Consider the following 18166-nt stretch of genomic DNA (forward strand, 5'->3'; position numbering starts at 1 on the left):
GATACATACCTTTGCGCTGCTCATACAGCACCAGGAAAAGTCGATGAGAGGCCCCTGTCCTGAGATAACCCCCAGCAAAACAGGACAACTCTACTCAATGGAGGCCCAAGACATGTGATTATGTCTCATTGAAATCTGCTGTTCCTAGGGAACCCTCATGCTGGTCTGAAACGATAAAGCTGAAAGGCCACTGTGCATAGTTTTTTGAGTGGGAAAGTTACGATTTTTTAAAAAGAGATATAACATTTCAGGAGCTAGCTGAGTGAGTGGATTAACAGGACTGTAAAGTAAGTCAGTCTGTAAACAATACCTGAGTCTCAAAGGCCTGGGAAGGAGGTGGGTATTTCTGTTTCCATCCCTTGCTGAGACACACTGGGCTCCATAAAACCATGGTGGCACAGTCCAGCCCCTGGCCTCATCTGGCTAAAGCTCTCTTCTCCCCTATGCGCCCAGCTGATGCAAGACTGTGGACACTTCTTCTCCAGGTCATGAGCAGGCTTGTTCCTCCCTCCCCTCAGTCACCCCTGTCGCTGCTGTGAGGAGGGAGAGGGACCCAACTTACATGAATGGAGTTGAAGGCACCTGGGCAAGGGTTCTTCTGCCTGACACAGGTGTGTGTGTGTGTGTGTGTGTGTGTGTGTGTGTGTGTGTGTGTGTGTGTGTGTGTGTATGTGTGTTTGTGTGTTTATGTGTATGTGTGTGCATAAGTGTGTGTTTGTATTGTGTGCATGCATGTGTGCGTGTGTGTACACACCTCATCGAGGAAGTTTCTTTTTACAATAGAGACTACTACTGAAAACCACAACCAATCAAAATGCCGAGTTGTGGAGCCCAGTCCCAATGGACACCTCTACAGAACACTCCTACACCAGAGGCTCAGAGAACATTGAGGAAGAGGGGGTGGAAAGATTCTAAGAGCCAGAGGATCAGATCGGGGAGTTTGGTGTGAGGTTGTGTCTCCTGGTAACATCAGAAACTATACCCCTAAAGTCTCACCAACATGGCAACCCAAACATGAGCTGAACAAGGATCACACCAATAAACATGCCACACTGGACATGGAGAAGCCCATGAGGTCTCAACTCTACACAAAGCACTGCAGGCAACCAAGGAGAGCTGGGAGTGGGAGAGGTCCTCTTCGGCCGGGAAGAACACACCAATTGGCTGTCGAGTGTAAACGGTCAGACTTTGCAGCCTACGTACGAGTAACATTCACTGGACAGAGCAGGTTATATTTAGGAATATGCATGTATTTGCATACGTGCAGACAGTAACAATTAGTGAAAAAGAGGCCACGAATTCGAAGGAGAGTGGGGAGGGGCATATGGGAGACTTTGGAGGGAAGAAAGGGGAGGGAGGAATGCTGTGATCTGTCATAATCTTAAAAGTAAAATAAATCAATCCTGAATAAAAAGAATCTCTTATTCTTTTCCCACACTATGTTCTTTTTGTGCTGTTCAATAAATACATAGCAAAGCTTTTTGTTAAAGACAGATAGACAGACAGACAGAAAGACACACACATACACACAGAGGCACAACAGACATGCAAACACAACTCACGGGCAATAGAGGCGGACAGACTAAATACACACAACAGATTACAGACACCCAGTAACTACAGACCATACACAAATGGAAAACACAGAGAAGTAGAGAAGCCAAATTTGAGCTCACTCATAGTCAAATTGAAAAAAACCTCATGTATTTTCGGATGTTTATTTTTATGTTTATAGATATAATATATATAAATAGTAAATGCATACTGATATGTATTTGATAATGTATTTCCTCTCTCCCAACTCCTCCAAGATCTTTCCCGCCCTCCTACCCACTCAAATTTGTGTTCTCTCTCGTTCTCCAAAAGAAGCCAGAAAAAAGCATAAAAAGTAAAATAAGCAAACAAAAAATAATAATACAAAAACTACCAGAAGAAACAAACAAATAAAAAGCAATCATAAAAAGGTCTCATTTTGTGTTGGCCAATTACTCTGGGTCTGGAGCCTACTCTGGAGTGTGGTTGATATACCCAGGGCCACTCCATTGGAGCAGGTATTAATTGCAGATAGCTTGTTGGTGAGGGTTGGGACTCTGTGTCCACTTCCCACATCTTTTGCTTGTTGTCATAGTCTCCATGAGTTCTAGGCGCACAAGTCCTGCTGTAGCTGGAAGAGGCTATTTTCTCTGTTGCCATCCATCACCTGGCTCTTATCATCTTTCCGTCTCCTGCTCTGCAGAGACTTATTCTTCCATTCTTCCATATAGAGATACATAGTTGTGTCTGTGTGTGATGTATAAAATCATTCCAGTGTCTTTATATTTAAGGAAATGAGCTCCCTATTTTAAATAATTTTGTCTCAAGTAAATTCAAAATTTAAGGTGCAAACATAAAATTAAATGTTAATTTGGGTGAAGATTTAATTCAAAACATAATTTAAGAATATACTATTCATAACGGTGGAGATGTCTTGTTACTGTAGATTGACTGGTGATAACGCTATTGGATTGAGTGAACTATTACCATAAGTGATTTTACCACAAAGCTGTTATTTAAATCGACAAGACTTTCATAAAAGAAAAATGGTTTTTGAGTGACTCAGGTTTTGAATTGAATTCAAAATCATAAAGAACACGCCGTGGCTATATTCAAAGGTGTTGGCATCAGAGAATTTCATCTGGGACTCACTCTGAAGACACTACTCCCTTCTGAACAGAATTCCAGCTCCCTGGCCTGGACAGCCTAGGTGAATTATCTCAGTTTAACATGCAGGGCAGCCCCTTCATTAAAGGCAGCTAGCTTCAAGCTGGAGCGCCCACGCTGGCTAGAGGATTTGGATTAAATTCAAATTCAGACCAGCATGTGCATGCAGTAAACTTCAAGGGCCTGAGATGAGCCAAGAGGCCTCCTGCAAAACCTGTGGGCTGCTTATGCAAAGGCCTCGGTGCAATATCCAAGTGGATGATGCTAGAACATTCTTCCCACTGGGCATACCTTCACGTAGGGGGGGAGGTAGCAGCTGGATACTCTAATCACCTTCTGAGTATGGACTTAGTCCAGATGCTGGGCCGCAGTAGCTGCTGCTGGTGAGGCCTGCTTCCTGCTCTATAGGGCTCTCTTGAGTTCACAAACCCCTACCTTCCAAATCTCCTCACCATCCCAGGCCAATTCCTTTTGTACTAAGGGTCTGCCTCAAAAATGACACCAAAACAGCCTCCAAAGAGAGCTCGCTACAGTTCCGTAGAGGTGTTTCTCAATTTATCCATTTAACTATAGGGATAAGCCTTAGATAATAATAGAGGTGCCGAGATCAATACTCAAGGTTAAGCACATTTTTATCAGAGGTGGTCTGATGGCCCTGACTTTAATACACAGTATTTCTTCGCAGAATTCCTTAACCTACAGAGTAGTAGCTGGTTTCTTAGAAGCGGATGAGACTGCAGCCTTGTCCCTCAAGCTCATATAGATGGCTGGGTGAGACCTGCAAGCAGTTTTTGGTGCTTACAGGTCTCGGGGTTCTGGATCCCCTTGCAGAGTGAGGCTGAGCATCCACAACATCTAAAGAGCCATCCACAAGTTGAGTTCCAAGAGTCTAGCTCTCAGCTATGGCCTTTACGTAGTCTCCTATGCCCTGGTACCCTGGGTTGCAATGCCTTCCTGTAGCCAAGGATTTGCAGTGACTCTCCTCACAGTTGGAGCACCTTGCTGGATTCAACTGGGCTCTATCACAATACATAGAATGTCACAGAACATACAGTATGACGATGACTTTTTCCTGCTAGCTCTCTTGCTTTGCAAAACCCATGGCTACTAGCACAGTGTCACAGGCACACTCTGTATACACAGGCCACATGAGCTAAGTCACTGTTTCAATAGTCCCAATTTAAAAAAAAAAAAAAAAAACAACCTCAACAGACATGCTAACTGAAGCTGCCCAACTCAAGCTCAATGTGCTGTACATTCGTCCTAAAATGAGGATGCTGCAACACTTCTTAAATGTGATTATAACTCCCCATTTTTTTTTGTCTCACAATACCTAAGAAACTATCCAGGATTTGACAAAATGGGGCATAATGAACTCACTCTCATTTTATTATTCAAACGCAAAATCATCATGACTATTTTAAAGAGTAATGTGAGGCCAGCTTTCCATATATATTCCAGTTAGATCACTCAGCAACAATTTTTAATCAGCATCAAAACTGCACTCAAGATTCTCAATGTCGGTTTGGTTGATTCTAAGGATTCATCTTCCATTATATCCCAGAGCCCCTAACCAGACATTCTCAGAAAGACCCAAGTAAAAATCACACTCTGCTCAGGTGTCTCTGGACACTTGTTCAGAACAGCCCACACCCCTTGTCTGGCCTCTCTTCCGCTGCTAGTACACCCCGCCACAGCGGAGGTGAGGCAAGTCTGGGGCCAGCACCTTCCCTTTGGGGTCTCCATACATGGATATCCTCCACTCTGCTTTCTAGACATGACTGTGTCAGAACTTAGGTTTGGATGGCATCTCCTCTCTAGGACTCCATGGGAGGAGAGTTGCAGGGAAGAAATCTGCAGTGGGTTGGCAAACAGCTGCCATGCTCCTGCTGTAGCAGCTCCCCACACATGGCACAGATGCAGCAATGTGTCCACTCTGCAACGCTCCTTTTGAATTTTACAGTTCTACTGAGGAGCAATTGTGAGACCTGGAACACATTCAAGGTACATGGTGTGACATTGTTTCACCCATGTCTATTGTGTGGAATTACAGCCACAACTAAGATAATTAGCACATCTGTCACCCTACCTGGGACCTCATGTGCGTGTGTGTTATGAAAATATAAAAGGTCCCCTCTCTTAGGTTCTACAACATAGTCCTGTAATGTCAACCTCCATTACAACATTGAATATTAGACCCCAAGAACAAACTTATGGCTACAGGTTATACCCTCCAGCCAACAAGCATCCCCAATTCCTCTGACTCAACCCTGATGGCCACCAGTCTACTCAACTTTCTAACATGAACTTTTTCAGCTCTCACATTGCTATGGCTTAGACCTGGACTATCCCTCAAGCTCATGCGTTAAAGCTTTGGGTCCTAGTGCAGTTGTATTCTAGGTGAGGCCTTTGAGAGCTGTTGGGTGGAGATGCTGACCTCATGGATACATTCATGGTTAAATAGGCTATGTAGTGGAAGCTGTAGGATGGAACAGGTCACGGGGCATGTCACTGAGGGCCACCTTATCCTAGACTGGGCCCCTTCCTCTCTCAGACTGTTCCAAGGCTGCCATGAGGTAAGAAGCTTTCACAGTGCCATTCATTCCAGTTGTGATATTATACCTCACCACAGAAACAACAGGACCATCTGACCTCTGGAGCCATGGGCCCAGATAAATCTTCTATTTTTAAGTCAGTCTCAGGTACTCTGTCATGGCCATGCAAAGCCAATTCAAGAACATGCCATATTTCTTTTTGGTGCCTGACTTGTTTAACTGAACAAACTGCCCTGGTTCCCCATGATGTTATAACTGACAGAATTTCATCTTATCTGTGCTGAATAGTCTCTCTCTCTCTCTCTCTCTCTCTCTCTCTCTCTCTCTCTCTCTCTCTCTTTCTCTCTCTCTGTGTGTGTATGTGTGTGTGTGTGCACAAAAGGGAGAGGGAAGGAGAGAGAGAGAGAGAGAGAGAGAGAGAGAGAGAGAGAGAGAGAGAGAGAGAGAGGAGAGAGAGGAGAGAGAGAATTTTCTCCCAAGGAGAAAAATTGTTCTGAGAGACAGAGGTAAAATATTTTTATGGCTATACCTTAAAGAAATAACAAGTGTTAAAGGAAATGAAAAGAATCCATCCATCTTTCTCCTTCCATACCTGAAGCCTTGAAGTGTATGATTCAAAGACAACCCCCCTAGAATCCATATAATCTACTTGGACATCAAACGTCATGATTTGGCCCTCAGATTTCTAAAACAACATATTGATAATATTCATCACAGACTAAGAACGATCCTGTTCACATCTGCTTTTCCCCCACACCTAAAATGATGCCCAACAAACAGGCTTGGAATAAAGAACTGAAGCTGGTTGATCATCAGTAATAGAGACGTTTATAACATCATCAAATATGGCAGCCACTGAGTCCTACCATTTCTCAGTCTTTGCTCTGATACTAAAACTGTCAACCTGCCCTGACACAGAGGCACTGTGTCCCGTCTTGTGGGGCAGCTCATAGGACTCCATGACCCTGGGTCTTTAGGTAATAAAGGGAGAAGGCCGGATTCTAACCAAGCTTGTTCAACTCAGCCTCTGTGTTTGCCTGAAGCAGGACCAGGACAGGCACCATTCTAACAGGGATGGAGGAGGGGCTCAGGAGCTTCCAATGCTTCACTGAGGTGCTGTGGACAACTGACGGCTTCCGGGGAGAGGAAGAGTTGGGTTTCTTTAAGGGTAAGGATCCTAGTAGATTGGCTACACTCTGGTGAGTGGCCACATATCCAGGAGTATACAGGCAGCACAAGTTAAAATGGATGGGTTATTGTAGGGAGGGGGAGGGAGGAAGAAAGAGAAGTGGGAGGGAAATGGCAAAAAAGTGTGTAGAGGTAGGGAGGTGGAGATGGAGACAGCCAGAGATTGGAGAGGACTAGAGCAAAACAGTGTCTTCTGTTGGGGGAAAGAGGAGGGGGTGAATATGATCAATAAACAATGCATGACATTCTCAAAGAATTAATGAAGATATTTTAAACACACACACACACACACACACACACACACACACACACACACACACACACATAACCAAAAAATCCCAACCAACTTCAAAATAAAGGCTTCAGTCTGTAGATACATGCGAATACCAAATGTCAAGGCCCAGAAATATTAAAATAAGAACATGAAGCCCAAGAAGCTATGTTCTGTAACTCATCTCTAGTTAAGGCAAAGTCGGGACACTGGCTCCCAGCTGCTAGAGCAACTCTTTGCACTACATGTGGAACTTGTGATTGCTCCAGGGAAGGTGATGGTCTCTGACGTGAGGCAGGAGTCCCGATAGAGGACACAGACAACAGAAGAGATTCTATAGCAAAGCCAGTGTGTGTGTGTGTGTGTGTGTGTGTGTGTGTGTGTGTGTGTGTGTGTGTGACTAAGTTCCTAACAGGTGAGTAATCAATGTTCACATTTGGTGGATTTCTCTTCCTAACATTTTATGTTCTACTTTCCTTTTGATTTCTAAAACTCTCTCAGTGAACATGCCTAAAGAAGATTCAGGGTTCAGTTCTCCTCGAATTATGCCATTTTTGCCTACATGCTTCAAAGCCTTTCCATTCTGGCGCAGTTAAACCACCACTCTGAACATGGCTCCCTGTTTGGTGCAGCCACCAAATGGGTGGTTGTATCCATTTCTCTGCACCAATGAAGAGGGGAGGAATATTTAGCTCAAATGTTAGAAAACCAGCCATCTATCCAGTTTGCCTTTGGACCGCCAAAAAACACCATCCATGCACCACACTAGAAGGATTCTCCTGTACCTGATGCATAGTGTCACCATTTGCCAGCCTACGTGAGTGGTTTACTTATTCTAGGCTCAGAGCCTGAGTTCTGGGTCCTTAGATCACAAGATTAGCTTGGTGCTGGGGGGAAGGAGAGACCAATAATTCTGCGATGGGCTATTCTCATTCCAAGGTCATTCCACACACAGAGAGATCTGAAAGCCTCAATCATTCAACACTCATATCACCGCTAATGAGATGGAACAATCAGAGAGAAAGCACCACAATGAATATACTTCCATATCAACATGGGACCTGGAGAGGAGGAATTCTCCTGTCTGCCATCACATGAAAAGAGAAACTACATCTAAAGCTCAAATTTATAAACTCATCATCGAGGACAGCAAATAAGAGGTAGATCCGACCGGGCTTACATCACCTGTCCTTCATGTGCTGTTACAACTGCTTTGTTCCATGCGGAATGACTTTTTAGCACATTCCATGCACACTGTGGCATTTCATGTAGGCTGTGAATTTCTGAGTTCATCTTCTCTTTCCACTGAATTTTTTTTGTGTGTGGATTTATATAAAGCTATGAGGTGCAGTCAAGAGAACACAAAATTCAAGAGAGGCAGGGGGCATCCACCCAAAGGCAGAAGAGAAGGGCAGGAGGCTCACGATGGTACAGGGAAACAGGGAAGAGTATAGCTTAAAATTCTAGTTCACCGAGGTTCCCAAACTCTACTGTTTAAACAGGGGTTGTTTCTTTCATCTCCTGTCTCCTCCAAGAGGGTCTCAGGCCAGCGACCGATGCCAAGTTTCTCTGTAGACACCTGAGGGATAAGGTTGGAGCCCCCAACAGGTCTGTGGGACGCTGCCAAGGTTACCCATAACGTAAATGCTTCCTTGATTTTCAAAGAGTTCTGGCACCTGCTACGGTGCTTGCCAATGGGATGCATCAAGTATTCAGGTGAAAAGTGGAAGGAACATGAGTTGTAAGATGAGACACTGAGCTTCTGCTGATGTCTTCGTCTCAGGTACACCCGGCTTCTCAGTGTTTCTGAGAGCTGAAGATCATTCCTCCCAAGGATGCTAACTGTGCTGATCAGTAGAGCGATGCTGAGTTTGGAGGGCTTTATGCTCACCCTGGGATGTCAAGGGTCGCTGCATTTCCTTCCAAAGTGACAACCTCTGACGCAGAAGACAGAGGTCACCTACTATCCTGCACTGAAATTCTCTCTCCAGGGCCACTGCTTTGGGTATTGTGGAAGAGCTTATTATGAATTTCTAGGAGTTCCTCCGATACTTGTTCTTTATTATTCAATGGCATCATCTATTCTGAACACATTTCCCAAATAGGATTCAAAATGCAACCATCAGACACAGTAAGAAAACGGACAACACTGCAACCATACCCATCCTGAGACCTGATATTTAAATTAGCCAGTGGCCATGATGTTCCTGAGCAAATGGATGAGGGAAAATAGTCATCGTACCAGCTGACTGTCTACATCTCAGATTCTGGATATTATTTATAAAAAAGAAAGAAACTCAAAAATCAGAGCTCATTTGTGCATTTATATCATTCGGCATAAATGCATAATTGTCCCAGTCTCAGACAGCAGATGCTGTGCGCAATTCGTCCTCACTTTCGCTTTATCTTATCACATTTAATCTGTGGCTTCAACTAATTCTAAACGTAGCATTTACAAAATTGCCTTGGTTGTTAGTAGGATCAGGTATCCTAGCTATATCCATTTTCCCAGAAATACACGGCTATGGGCAGGAGGGACTGGGCCAGGTACTGTGGAGGTATTCAGTTCAGAAACAACAAAAAAAGCATGTTGGAAACGCTGTGCTGAGCTCAGTGTGTGGCACCCATTATACTCCCATAGGTACTGCTGGAAGAAAGCTGGAAGCAATGTGTAGTTAATGTACCGCACAGAGATGTGGGATGAATCCATGCAGTGCGGTGTATCCATGATGGAGAGCTCCCAGAAAAACCCACCTGGAGCATGGAGACTGTGCCAGTCAGGAGATCTTTGCCTAGACCATTGTTCTCTACTGTGTGTGCAAACACTAACCTCTGCTGAAGTAGTGTATGCAAAGGGTTCTGTGCATCCTCAAGGCTCTTCGCCAACATGCACGCACAAACACACACACACACACACACACACACACACACACACACACACACACACACTCCTTCCTCTGTTCTTTCATCTTCTACCATAAAAGCCTTGACATACCTACTGCATCTGCTAACTGTGGGTTAGCATGTGGCAACCAGAGAACTGGCAGTGTTTAACAAGTGGCCAGGGAGGTGAGAACGGCAAGCCAGTTCAAGTGGTGGCAACTTTGAACACAGAAAACACCCTGTGGGCAAGGAAGAGCCTGGATAAAACCGGAGGACTTGTTTGATCTGACCTACACTTTAGAAACAGTGGCTTACAGCTGGCCTGAGAGATGTCTTTCTGAGCTAGAAGGGCCTTAGGGAGGCGAATCAAGAGATACTGTGCCCCACCTTGACACGGCATCCAAGCCCACCCGAACACCAAGCGAGGCTTGAATTCGTGCAAGGGTTCCCAAGAAAAGCATGAGTGCTTAGATGAGTGCCTGCTAAATGTCACCCAAGCTGCTACTTCACAAAAGCGAGAGCAAGGAGCCAGGTGAGTACTATGGGACAGACTGTGAGCAGGTGACACCGTCCCCCTGGGCTGCTTATCATCTCTCCACTGCGGTGACAAGCTTCCTTCGAAGAGGCCCTGGATCCTTTCAAGGCCACCTCCCCTCACACTTTTTGATTCATCGTTTTCTCCTTGTAATCCTCTTTTCTTTATCACGTATTTTGAGTCAATTAGAACATTTAAAATCGGTGTTGCTCTTCGGAGCATCAACCTTTTATCAACGAATCGAGCTTCAAGTGTCTGAACACTTGGTGTGGCTGCCTCTCTGTTTCTAGTCCTCTTTTCCTCTTCTTACTCTGCTTCACATGGAATTGTATCACTTTCTCCAGCCTGGACTCTCTCTCTGCAAGTGTTAGTAGATCTGTCAACTTGAAAGGAAAGGGTCCCGGGGACTGTTGTCTGTACGTTCTCTTGGCTCTATTCAAGAGTATCTCTTTGTATCACACTCCTCAACTTCATGTGGAGGTCCGAGCATGTTTTATTTATTTGGTTTCAATTTCAGGAACCTTCAGATCGAAGTGGCAATATACATCTTTATTTCCAGGTGGAGGCAGGGAGCAGGGGGGTGAGGATCTTAGCCTTGGCTACTTTGACTCATCCTCTCCCTATTCCCCTCCGTTCTCAGCTTTTCCCATGGTCACACTGTAGCATGTCTGTAGTCATCTTCCATGCATTTTTATATTACCTTCTTACTTTCTATGTGGAGCTCCGGGCAATATGCTCACACCTGTTTTCTAGTTTGCAAATTCTCCCTTCAGCTCCACCTGCTCCGCCCTACAATTCCTCCAGTCGTCCAACTGTTTATTTTTCACTCTTTTGTTCTGTGATCATTTCATACCTGCCACTTCTCACACTGGCGTTCCTTTCCTTTGGAAAACCTATTGAGTGGTTTCAAACGTACCCGATACCTATGCTCCTCCTGTTTCTAGTGCTTTGGTTGTCTGCTCTACTGCTGTCTCTCCCCTGAAGTATGTTCTCAGGGTTTATAATGCGCTTGTGTCTCTGCTTATTTAGGGGGTGGTTCGTTTGCCGAGAAGGGGCTGTGGTTTTGATCTGGAGCACTTGGGTCCCGACAAAGTCGAAAGAGCTTTCACATGAACTTCATCTTGTTTCCCTTCCCCACACAGGTGAGAGAACCAGCGTTGTACTCATGCTTCAGACATCCATTTATGGCGAACAAGATGTTCCACCAACAGCCTCAGGTATGTAACACAAATTGTCCATCTACCATTGGCCAGTGTTTTCAAAGCTCTGTCCTCATTGGTGGAGAAACCTCTAGGCTTACTTTGAGGGGGGCTCATTTGCCTGTCTCTACCACCCAGTGTTCTAAGGCACAGGTCATACATTGTATCTACTCAGGTGAGGAGAACTACATCCTCACCCCGGGTCTTTCATTGCTCAGTCTCAGATCATGCTTATTCCCCCACCCTGTGTGTGTGTGTGTGTGTGTGTGTGTGTGTGTGTGTGTGTGTGTGTGTATCTGTGTCTTTCTCTCTGTCTCTCTTTTTCTGTCTCTGTTTTCTCTCCTACCCCCCCCCACACACACCCACGGCATTGAAAAGATTTCTGCTATGTGCTCTGAAGCACCTTTCTGGGCTTTGATCGATTGGAAAGAGAGACCTTGTGCATCAGCCTAGGTTTCCTAAGTCCTGATCTCCTCCAGGGCAAACTTTTATACCCAGTCCCCACACAACCCCAGCAGGTTCCTTCAGGTTTGCACCAAACCACGAACTATCCCATGTTCCTGGAAGACTGGCTGGCTGGCAGAGGCCTCCGTTCCTAGGCAACGCTAATTCTTTTGGAGTGCCTGGCTCATGTCGAGAACTTAATAAAAGCTGGTTATCTTCTATTCACTATCCATGAACAGCAGTTAAGTAAGGCCACTGTTATCCAAAGCACAGAATTAAAAGGTACACCCTTAAAGAGAGCACACGTACAGCAACCACATCCTCCTCTCTAGTGAGGCAGAATGGGCTGTGGGTGGGACAGAAATGTTTCTGTGTCCATTTCTCAGAAAGCACCTGACTCATTAGCCCCATTGTTTAGAAGTCTTGAAACCCCAGGACTGATGACACCCATTTATTGAGGGTGAAGAGCAGTGGGGAGATTTTCCATTGTTCAGAGTCACTTATGGGGAAAATCTTGGAGTTCTTGTACTAAAAAATCAAGAGTACAATGCTCCTAAGTGCATTACTTCTTAGTCATGCTTTATGAAGGAAGGAGAGCAGAAATAAAAGATTCTGTATGTCTGAACAAAATTCTCAGAGAAATGTTTACTTTTGTGTGTTTGGATGATCATTATATAATAACAAATAATAATGATAAAACCAGAGAGAAAACATTTTACCATATGAGTTTAGAGATTATTTTAAAACTTAAAATTTTCCTTTGGGCTGAAATTTCTAACAAAGAACATTACCAAAATGTCGACTTACATGACCACCACTACATCTTTAAGTTTACACTCAAGGGCTCTTGTTGGAGAATGCCTTGTACTAAAATTCCATGCTGGCACTTTTTAGAATATGCCCGCATGGAAATTACTTCATAATAGTTTGGTTTTTCCTTTTTAAATAGGTTACATGGTGCGAGCCTAAGAAATCTCTAAGCGAATCACCATGGACCTGACAAGCTTTCCCAGCCCACCACGACGCATTTTCTCAAGTAAAACCCTTAACGGTAAACAGACAAATCCATGAACCTGTGTATATGTAGCACCTTCTAGCATCCATATTTTTTACTGTGCTCATGCTAAAAAGCAAAGGTTAACACACACCCACCAATCAAGTCCGAAAAGGGTGATATACTCTTAATTGCCTATGTTAAAGTGACAGATTATGTCACACGTTGATTTTGAAATGTCAAGATAAGCTAACAAGCAGTCGACAAGGCAATTGAGACAGTTTGAGCCTTAGGTTGGTTAGCTATTGCCACCCCTGAGATTCTCACACTCTCCCTAGTATGCTTACTCCTTTGGGGGAGGTCTCTACATGGGAACACACTGTAGCCTCCACCTCCTGACAGCGCTAGCAGACAGGGATAATCAAGTCGCCCTGCACTCAGGTTACCCTGCACTTCCAGGGTTCACAGCGGAGCCACCTCCCTGTTCTTGCTAGGAAGAGGGTGGCAAACAGCAAATCCATACATATCCACCTCATTAAATACACAGCCTCCAAGATCCAGAGCTTCACAATATAGGCCATGCAGGCAATTTGCATATTGAAGCCTTGATCTACATTTCGTATATGATTAAAATGTTGGGTTCTCTGAAAAACTCTGGCTTAGTCATTACAGGGACTCACAGCTGGAGAATTCCGAGTCCTCTCAGTCAACTTTGCTCCCAGTCTCATCTGTTTGACAGATACTATCTGCTGAGATGATGCTAATTATTCCATTCCTAGGAAGAAACAGCTCTCTCCAAAAGAACTAACCATTAAAATGCAAATAGGCGTTCCCCACTTCACTGGTTAGCCAGGAAGGGCTTTAACAGCTTTCTGACAGGAGGGGGAAGCTCCCTCAGCCGCTTTTCAACCTGGTCCTTTCAAGGAGGCATGTCCAGCTTTGAGCCGTGTACTGCAGAGTCCTCTGGCTCTGATGATCCCTTCTGTGTGGTGGCATTTATAAGTGAACGCATAGACACCACTGAAGGAAAAAAAAAAAAAAGCTGATTCTGAATTCTACTCACTGTACCCGGCCAGCTCTCACTTAGACTAATTACTTAAATGATTTAAAAACCTATGAATATTCATACGCTGGTGCTTCTGAAAAACAAAGCCCAGCTGAGCCCAGGCAGCCCCTCCTCCCTTCCTCTTGTTTGGAGCAGTTTGGCTTGCACAACTGAATCAGCCCCCGGGAGGGCCTCAGAGGAGTCTGGTCAGGAAGGCAAAAGCAGCCAGTTTCACCAAGACATAGACCAGGACCTCCACTTCGGCTGGAGGTCCCTCCTACCTTCCAGGTCCCTCCACTTGGACAGCTGGAGCTACTCTTACATGAGGTCCAGCCTGGCGCCTCTTAAATATTTACAAGTTGATCCATCCTGGAGCAATACACACTGTGGCGTGTGCTGACAACATCTGTGATGTGCAGGTTAAACAAGGACAGGCATGGGGTGGTACCCTCGAGTGTCTAGGACGAGATGAGGACCTACCCTCCAACATTGCTGGGGGTAGGGCCAACAACTCTTACCATGCAGAGACTTGGGTCCTTCCTGGACACAGTACCACGGTCCTGGGAAATCTCAAAAGGAATCTATCTCCCTTCTTAGCCTATAATGTTCCAGCCATGGCCAGCCTACATCCAACTTCCAAAGCATGTTTTACCGGAACCGGAAGACACCGTTGGGGACAGCACATCACACACAGTGCACTACCCCCAGCAGACGGAACACTTGTTATTAGAAAAGGCAGATGAAACTCCTTTGAATCTGTCCAAGCTGCAACACAGGTTTACTTCCTATCTTCTCTAGGACTCACAGCACACTGGAACTTTCAACAGGAAGTGGGGAAGAGGACAAAGACATCGGACTTGAAGCTAGAGCACAGTGACTGCTCCCAGGCTTGGAACAACACTGAAAAGCTATAATGATAAGAAACGATTAAACTCCCAGTGTCCAAGGACCAAATCAATTAGGGATTCTCACAGCATTCGTAAGACAGAGGATTGTCCCTTTGAAGGACACACTTCTTATCATCCTGGAAAGACCAGGGACAGAGATTCATGTAAACCACCAGACTTCATCACAGGTGAATCTGTGTTGTACAGTTAGTGATGCAAAAAGAATTTGGAAAATTTTGTCAAAATACTCCTTTGTCACCAGACCGAAGATATTGCCTACCAGTTCGAACTTTCAGATTAGCTCTGTATTTGCTGATCTTCTGACACCCAAGGTTCCTGGGGCCAGTAATCTCATACTAGGAGAGGGAATAGGGGCTAGACTCTGACCCCAAGACAGCTCCTGAGCTACTGTGTCTCCCCAGAGGCCCAAGGTGGCTAGTTTTGTAGCTGGTAGGCCTATTTAAAACACAAAATCAAAACCCAGCTTCGGGAGTCCCCAGGAATAGGGGCAAGATGGCTCCTGGACTTTCTTTCTTCTTCATTACACTCACTGAAACGCTGTGAATGTGCTTTCACTATTTTGAAATGTAGTTTCAATAGCGGATCAGCCCAGGAGCCCCACTCCCAAATGTTTCAACGACAGAACTTGGCTGAAATTTCTGTTAGGACAGACAGCTTGTTCTCACTGGCACATTCCCTCAGGTTCAGTCACTAGCAGTTAGGAATAATTTCACAAAGCCTCATTTAATGTGAGCTTCATCAGAAGCTTTGGGTAATATTTTTAAAGCTAGCAAATGCATATTGACATCTATTACCCGGAGAAAACTGGCTATAATTTCTAAGTACAATACAGAAAAGAAAATATTGCCCACGGGTCGCCACGTTGATTTCTTATTAGAGAGAAACTCCCGCCTCCCACTCATGTGTTCTGTTCTGCGTCACTCAGGTTTCCCATCAACACCACAAACAGTACACTTTCAACTTCAAAACCGTCGCACGCATCCATTGAAGCAGTGTGTGACCATCAAGCCAACACATGGGACACTCTGGTGCCACACCCACTAGGGCAGAAGAGAGGTACTCACCCTCTGGCTCTCCACAAAGCGTGCACTGAGACTCTGTGAGGAGAAGAGAGAGAGAAGGGTTAGTCATGACTGTGACTGCAGACTGCCCACAGATGCAGGGCAGCCACAGCAGCCTCACACAACTGGAGCTCCACTGCCCAGAGTCCCCGAGACCTTAGCACAGAGCTGCTCTGGCCTAGCCGTTCAGCAAGTTTTAGCTAAAACCCAGACTTGCAAATAAATGCCTTGGCCATTATACTTTATATAAAGATAACAACCTCTCTGCCATATGTGTAAGTGCACATCAAATATGTTTTCATAACTGTACAGTGCTCAACACTTGCAGGCTACTTAGGTGAAATTAAAATGGCGGTGTTACTATTTTCCATAGCTAAACATTTGACTACAGTTGTATTCGAGTTGCCGTTGTGATGATGATGACCTTTAGATACAGAAAGTATATCATATCTCAACAAAGACACTAAAATCCACCAGTTCTGACTGAGTTCTCCATAAATAAGTCTATTGTTGGTTCTTTGGAATGGACAGAGATGTTTAGGACCATGGTATCTGCAGTATATAACACTGGGAAGTCAAGGCACCTATAGTAAGTGTAGGAAGACATATCACTGCTTCCAATCTAAAGTTAACCTAAAACGTGTACACACTATCCATTCCCAGAACTCTAGGACATGAGAAAGCCAAAGATATCCCTAGGGAGTTTGACTCTCTGGCTGACTATAGGGTACACAGAGCATAATGGCGTTCAGTTGCCCCAGGCACACATAGGGTAAGAGGACATGGTGACCTGGGTGTATATGCAGAGAGTTTGGAATGCACAGGCATGGCAATTTCTGTATCAGTCATATACATTGGGATACACAGTCATGGTAACCTTTATATGTCTGAACACATATAAGGGGGTACCCAAGGCATGGTGACTTCTATATCCACCTAGACACAATGTTGGGGTATACAGGCATGGTGACCTCTGTGGGTTTCCCCACACACTTTGGGTACATAGACATGGCGACCTCAGCAGGTATCCAGACACATACCCGAAAGTACGACGACATAAAGACACACAGTGGTGTGCAGAAAGCCCAGTGGTATCCCGTGGTATCCCACGGCACCCACGTGATACAAAAGCAGCAGGCAGTGTGCAGTGTGTCGACTCTGCACACACCTTTTGGGGGAGATGCAAATCTGGCAGGGATCTACGAGCCCCACTGGAAACAGACGCTAAAACTTACATGGAGGTAGTTGACAAATACGCACGAGGCCATTAGTGGGACAATGCTCCCTTTATGCTGACCCAGCCAGCAGGAACTCCCACATGAAAAGCCAAGAATCAAAAACATAAGCTATTTCAGCTTCAACGTCCACCCCAGCATCCAGGGGTTCGGAGCCGTCCTGGCTGGTGGCCCTGTCCCATTGATCTCAAGCAGAAAGATACAGCTGTAAAAGCCTAGGCTAGGCCAGCTCCATAGAGAGGGTAACGTGTTTGCTGTGTAAGCGCTACAGCCTGAGTTCAAATCCCCACAACCCAACAAAAGCTAGAAGCAGCAGCACACATATCTTTAATCCCAGCACACCCCCACAGAAATATGGGGGGTGGAGACAGGAATCATATGGGCCAGCTATCCCGGCACATGCATCAGTGAGCCACAGGCACCTGTCTCCAACATGGTGGAAGGTGGGGACCAACACTAGGCACTGTTCTCTGATCACCACATGTGCTCTTCTCTGCACTCACACTCATGCACATACAGACTCACTCACTCATACACACACACAGACACACACAGAACCTATGCTGCCAGTGTTTTGTTTTGTTTTCAATGCTCACACTCAGGCCAAGATACACCCATACAGGAAAGGAGTCCCTCAACTGGAGCATGAAGTTTCTAAACTAAACCACAAGAACTTTACGTGATGCCTAGCTAGGTACATAATGCTATGCACACATAGGTAACTGTCATGTTGGGGCCCAGACCTCAGGAGAACAGTGACAGAGCACAAGGCAGCAACGTGCCCTACAGGGCGCCCACCATGGGTAACTACAGCCTTATGCATGGAAGAGCAATAGCCAGTCCTACCTTCAGCAGTAACCAACCCATTTCCCTGCTCTGTGGGCCTGGAGCCAACGCTGCTGCTTTCCTGGTGTGTGAACTGGACCTTAGTCCTGGCTCTGTGCCATGGATTTCAATGCCAAGAATCCACGCCAGCCATGACCCATGGTTAGGATCTTTCCCCAGAGATTTAACCTCATCCCAGCTGATACACTGTGACAGCACAACAGGGCGGCTTTCCGTGAATTCGAACCTACAAGTCAAGATCACTCAGAAGTCCCCAGAATCCAGGTACCAGCTCAGCCAGTGTCCTATTAATGTCCTCAGGA

The 18166-nt window shown here is 45.3% G+C and overlaps 1 protein-coding gene across 7 annotated transcripts in view; it reads right to left on the bottom strand.

Moving 5' to 3' along the window:
* Dlgap2 (DLG associated protein 2) overlaps nucleotides 1-18166 on the bottom strand; it is a 746370-nt gene that overhangs the window by 297411 nt on the left and 430793 nt on the right. For all 7 annotated transcript variants that reach the window (XM_076553682.1, XM_042262958.2, XM_076553680.1 and 4 more), the window contains one exon: nucleotides 15787-15819. In XM_076553682.1, coding sequence (XP_076409797.1) covers nucleotides 15787-15819 — 33 coding nt within the window. The remainder of the gene's footprint in view (nucleotides 1-15786; nucleotides 15820-18166) is intronic.

This window comes from Peromyscus maniculatus, chromosome 17 (assembly GCF_049852395.1).
Source record: "Peromyscus maniculatus bairdii isolate BWxNUB_F1_BW_parent chromosome 17, HU_Pman_BW_mat_3.1, whole genome shotgun sequence".
Taxonomy (NCBI): Eukaryota; Metazoa; Chordata; class Mammalia; order Rodentia; family Cricetidae; genus Peromyscus; species Peromyscus maniculatus.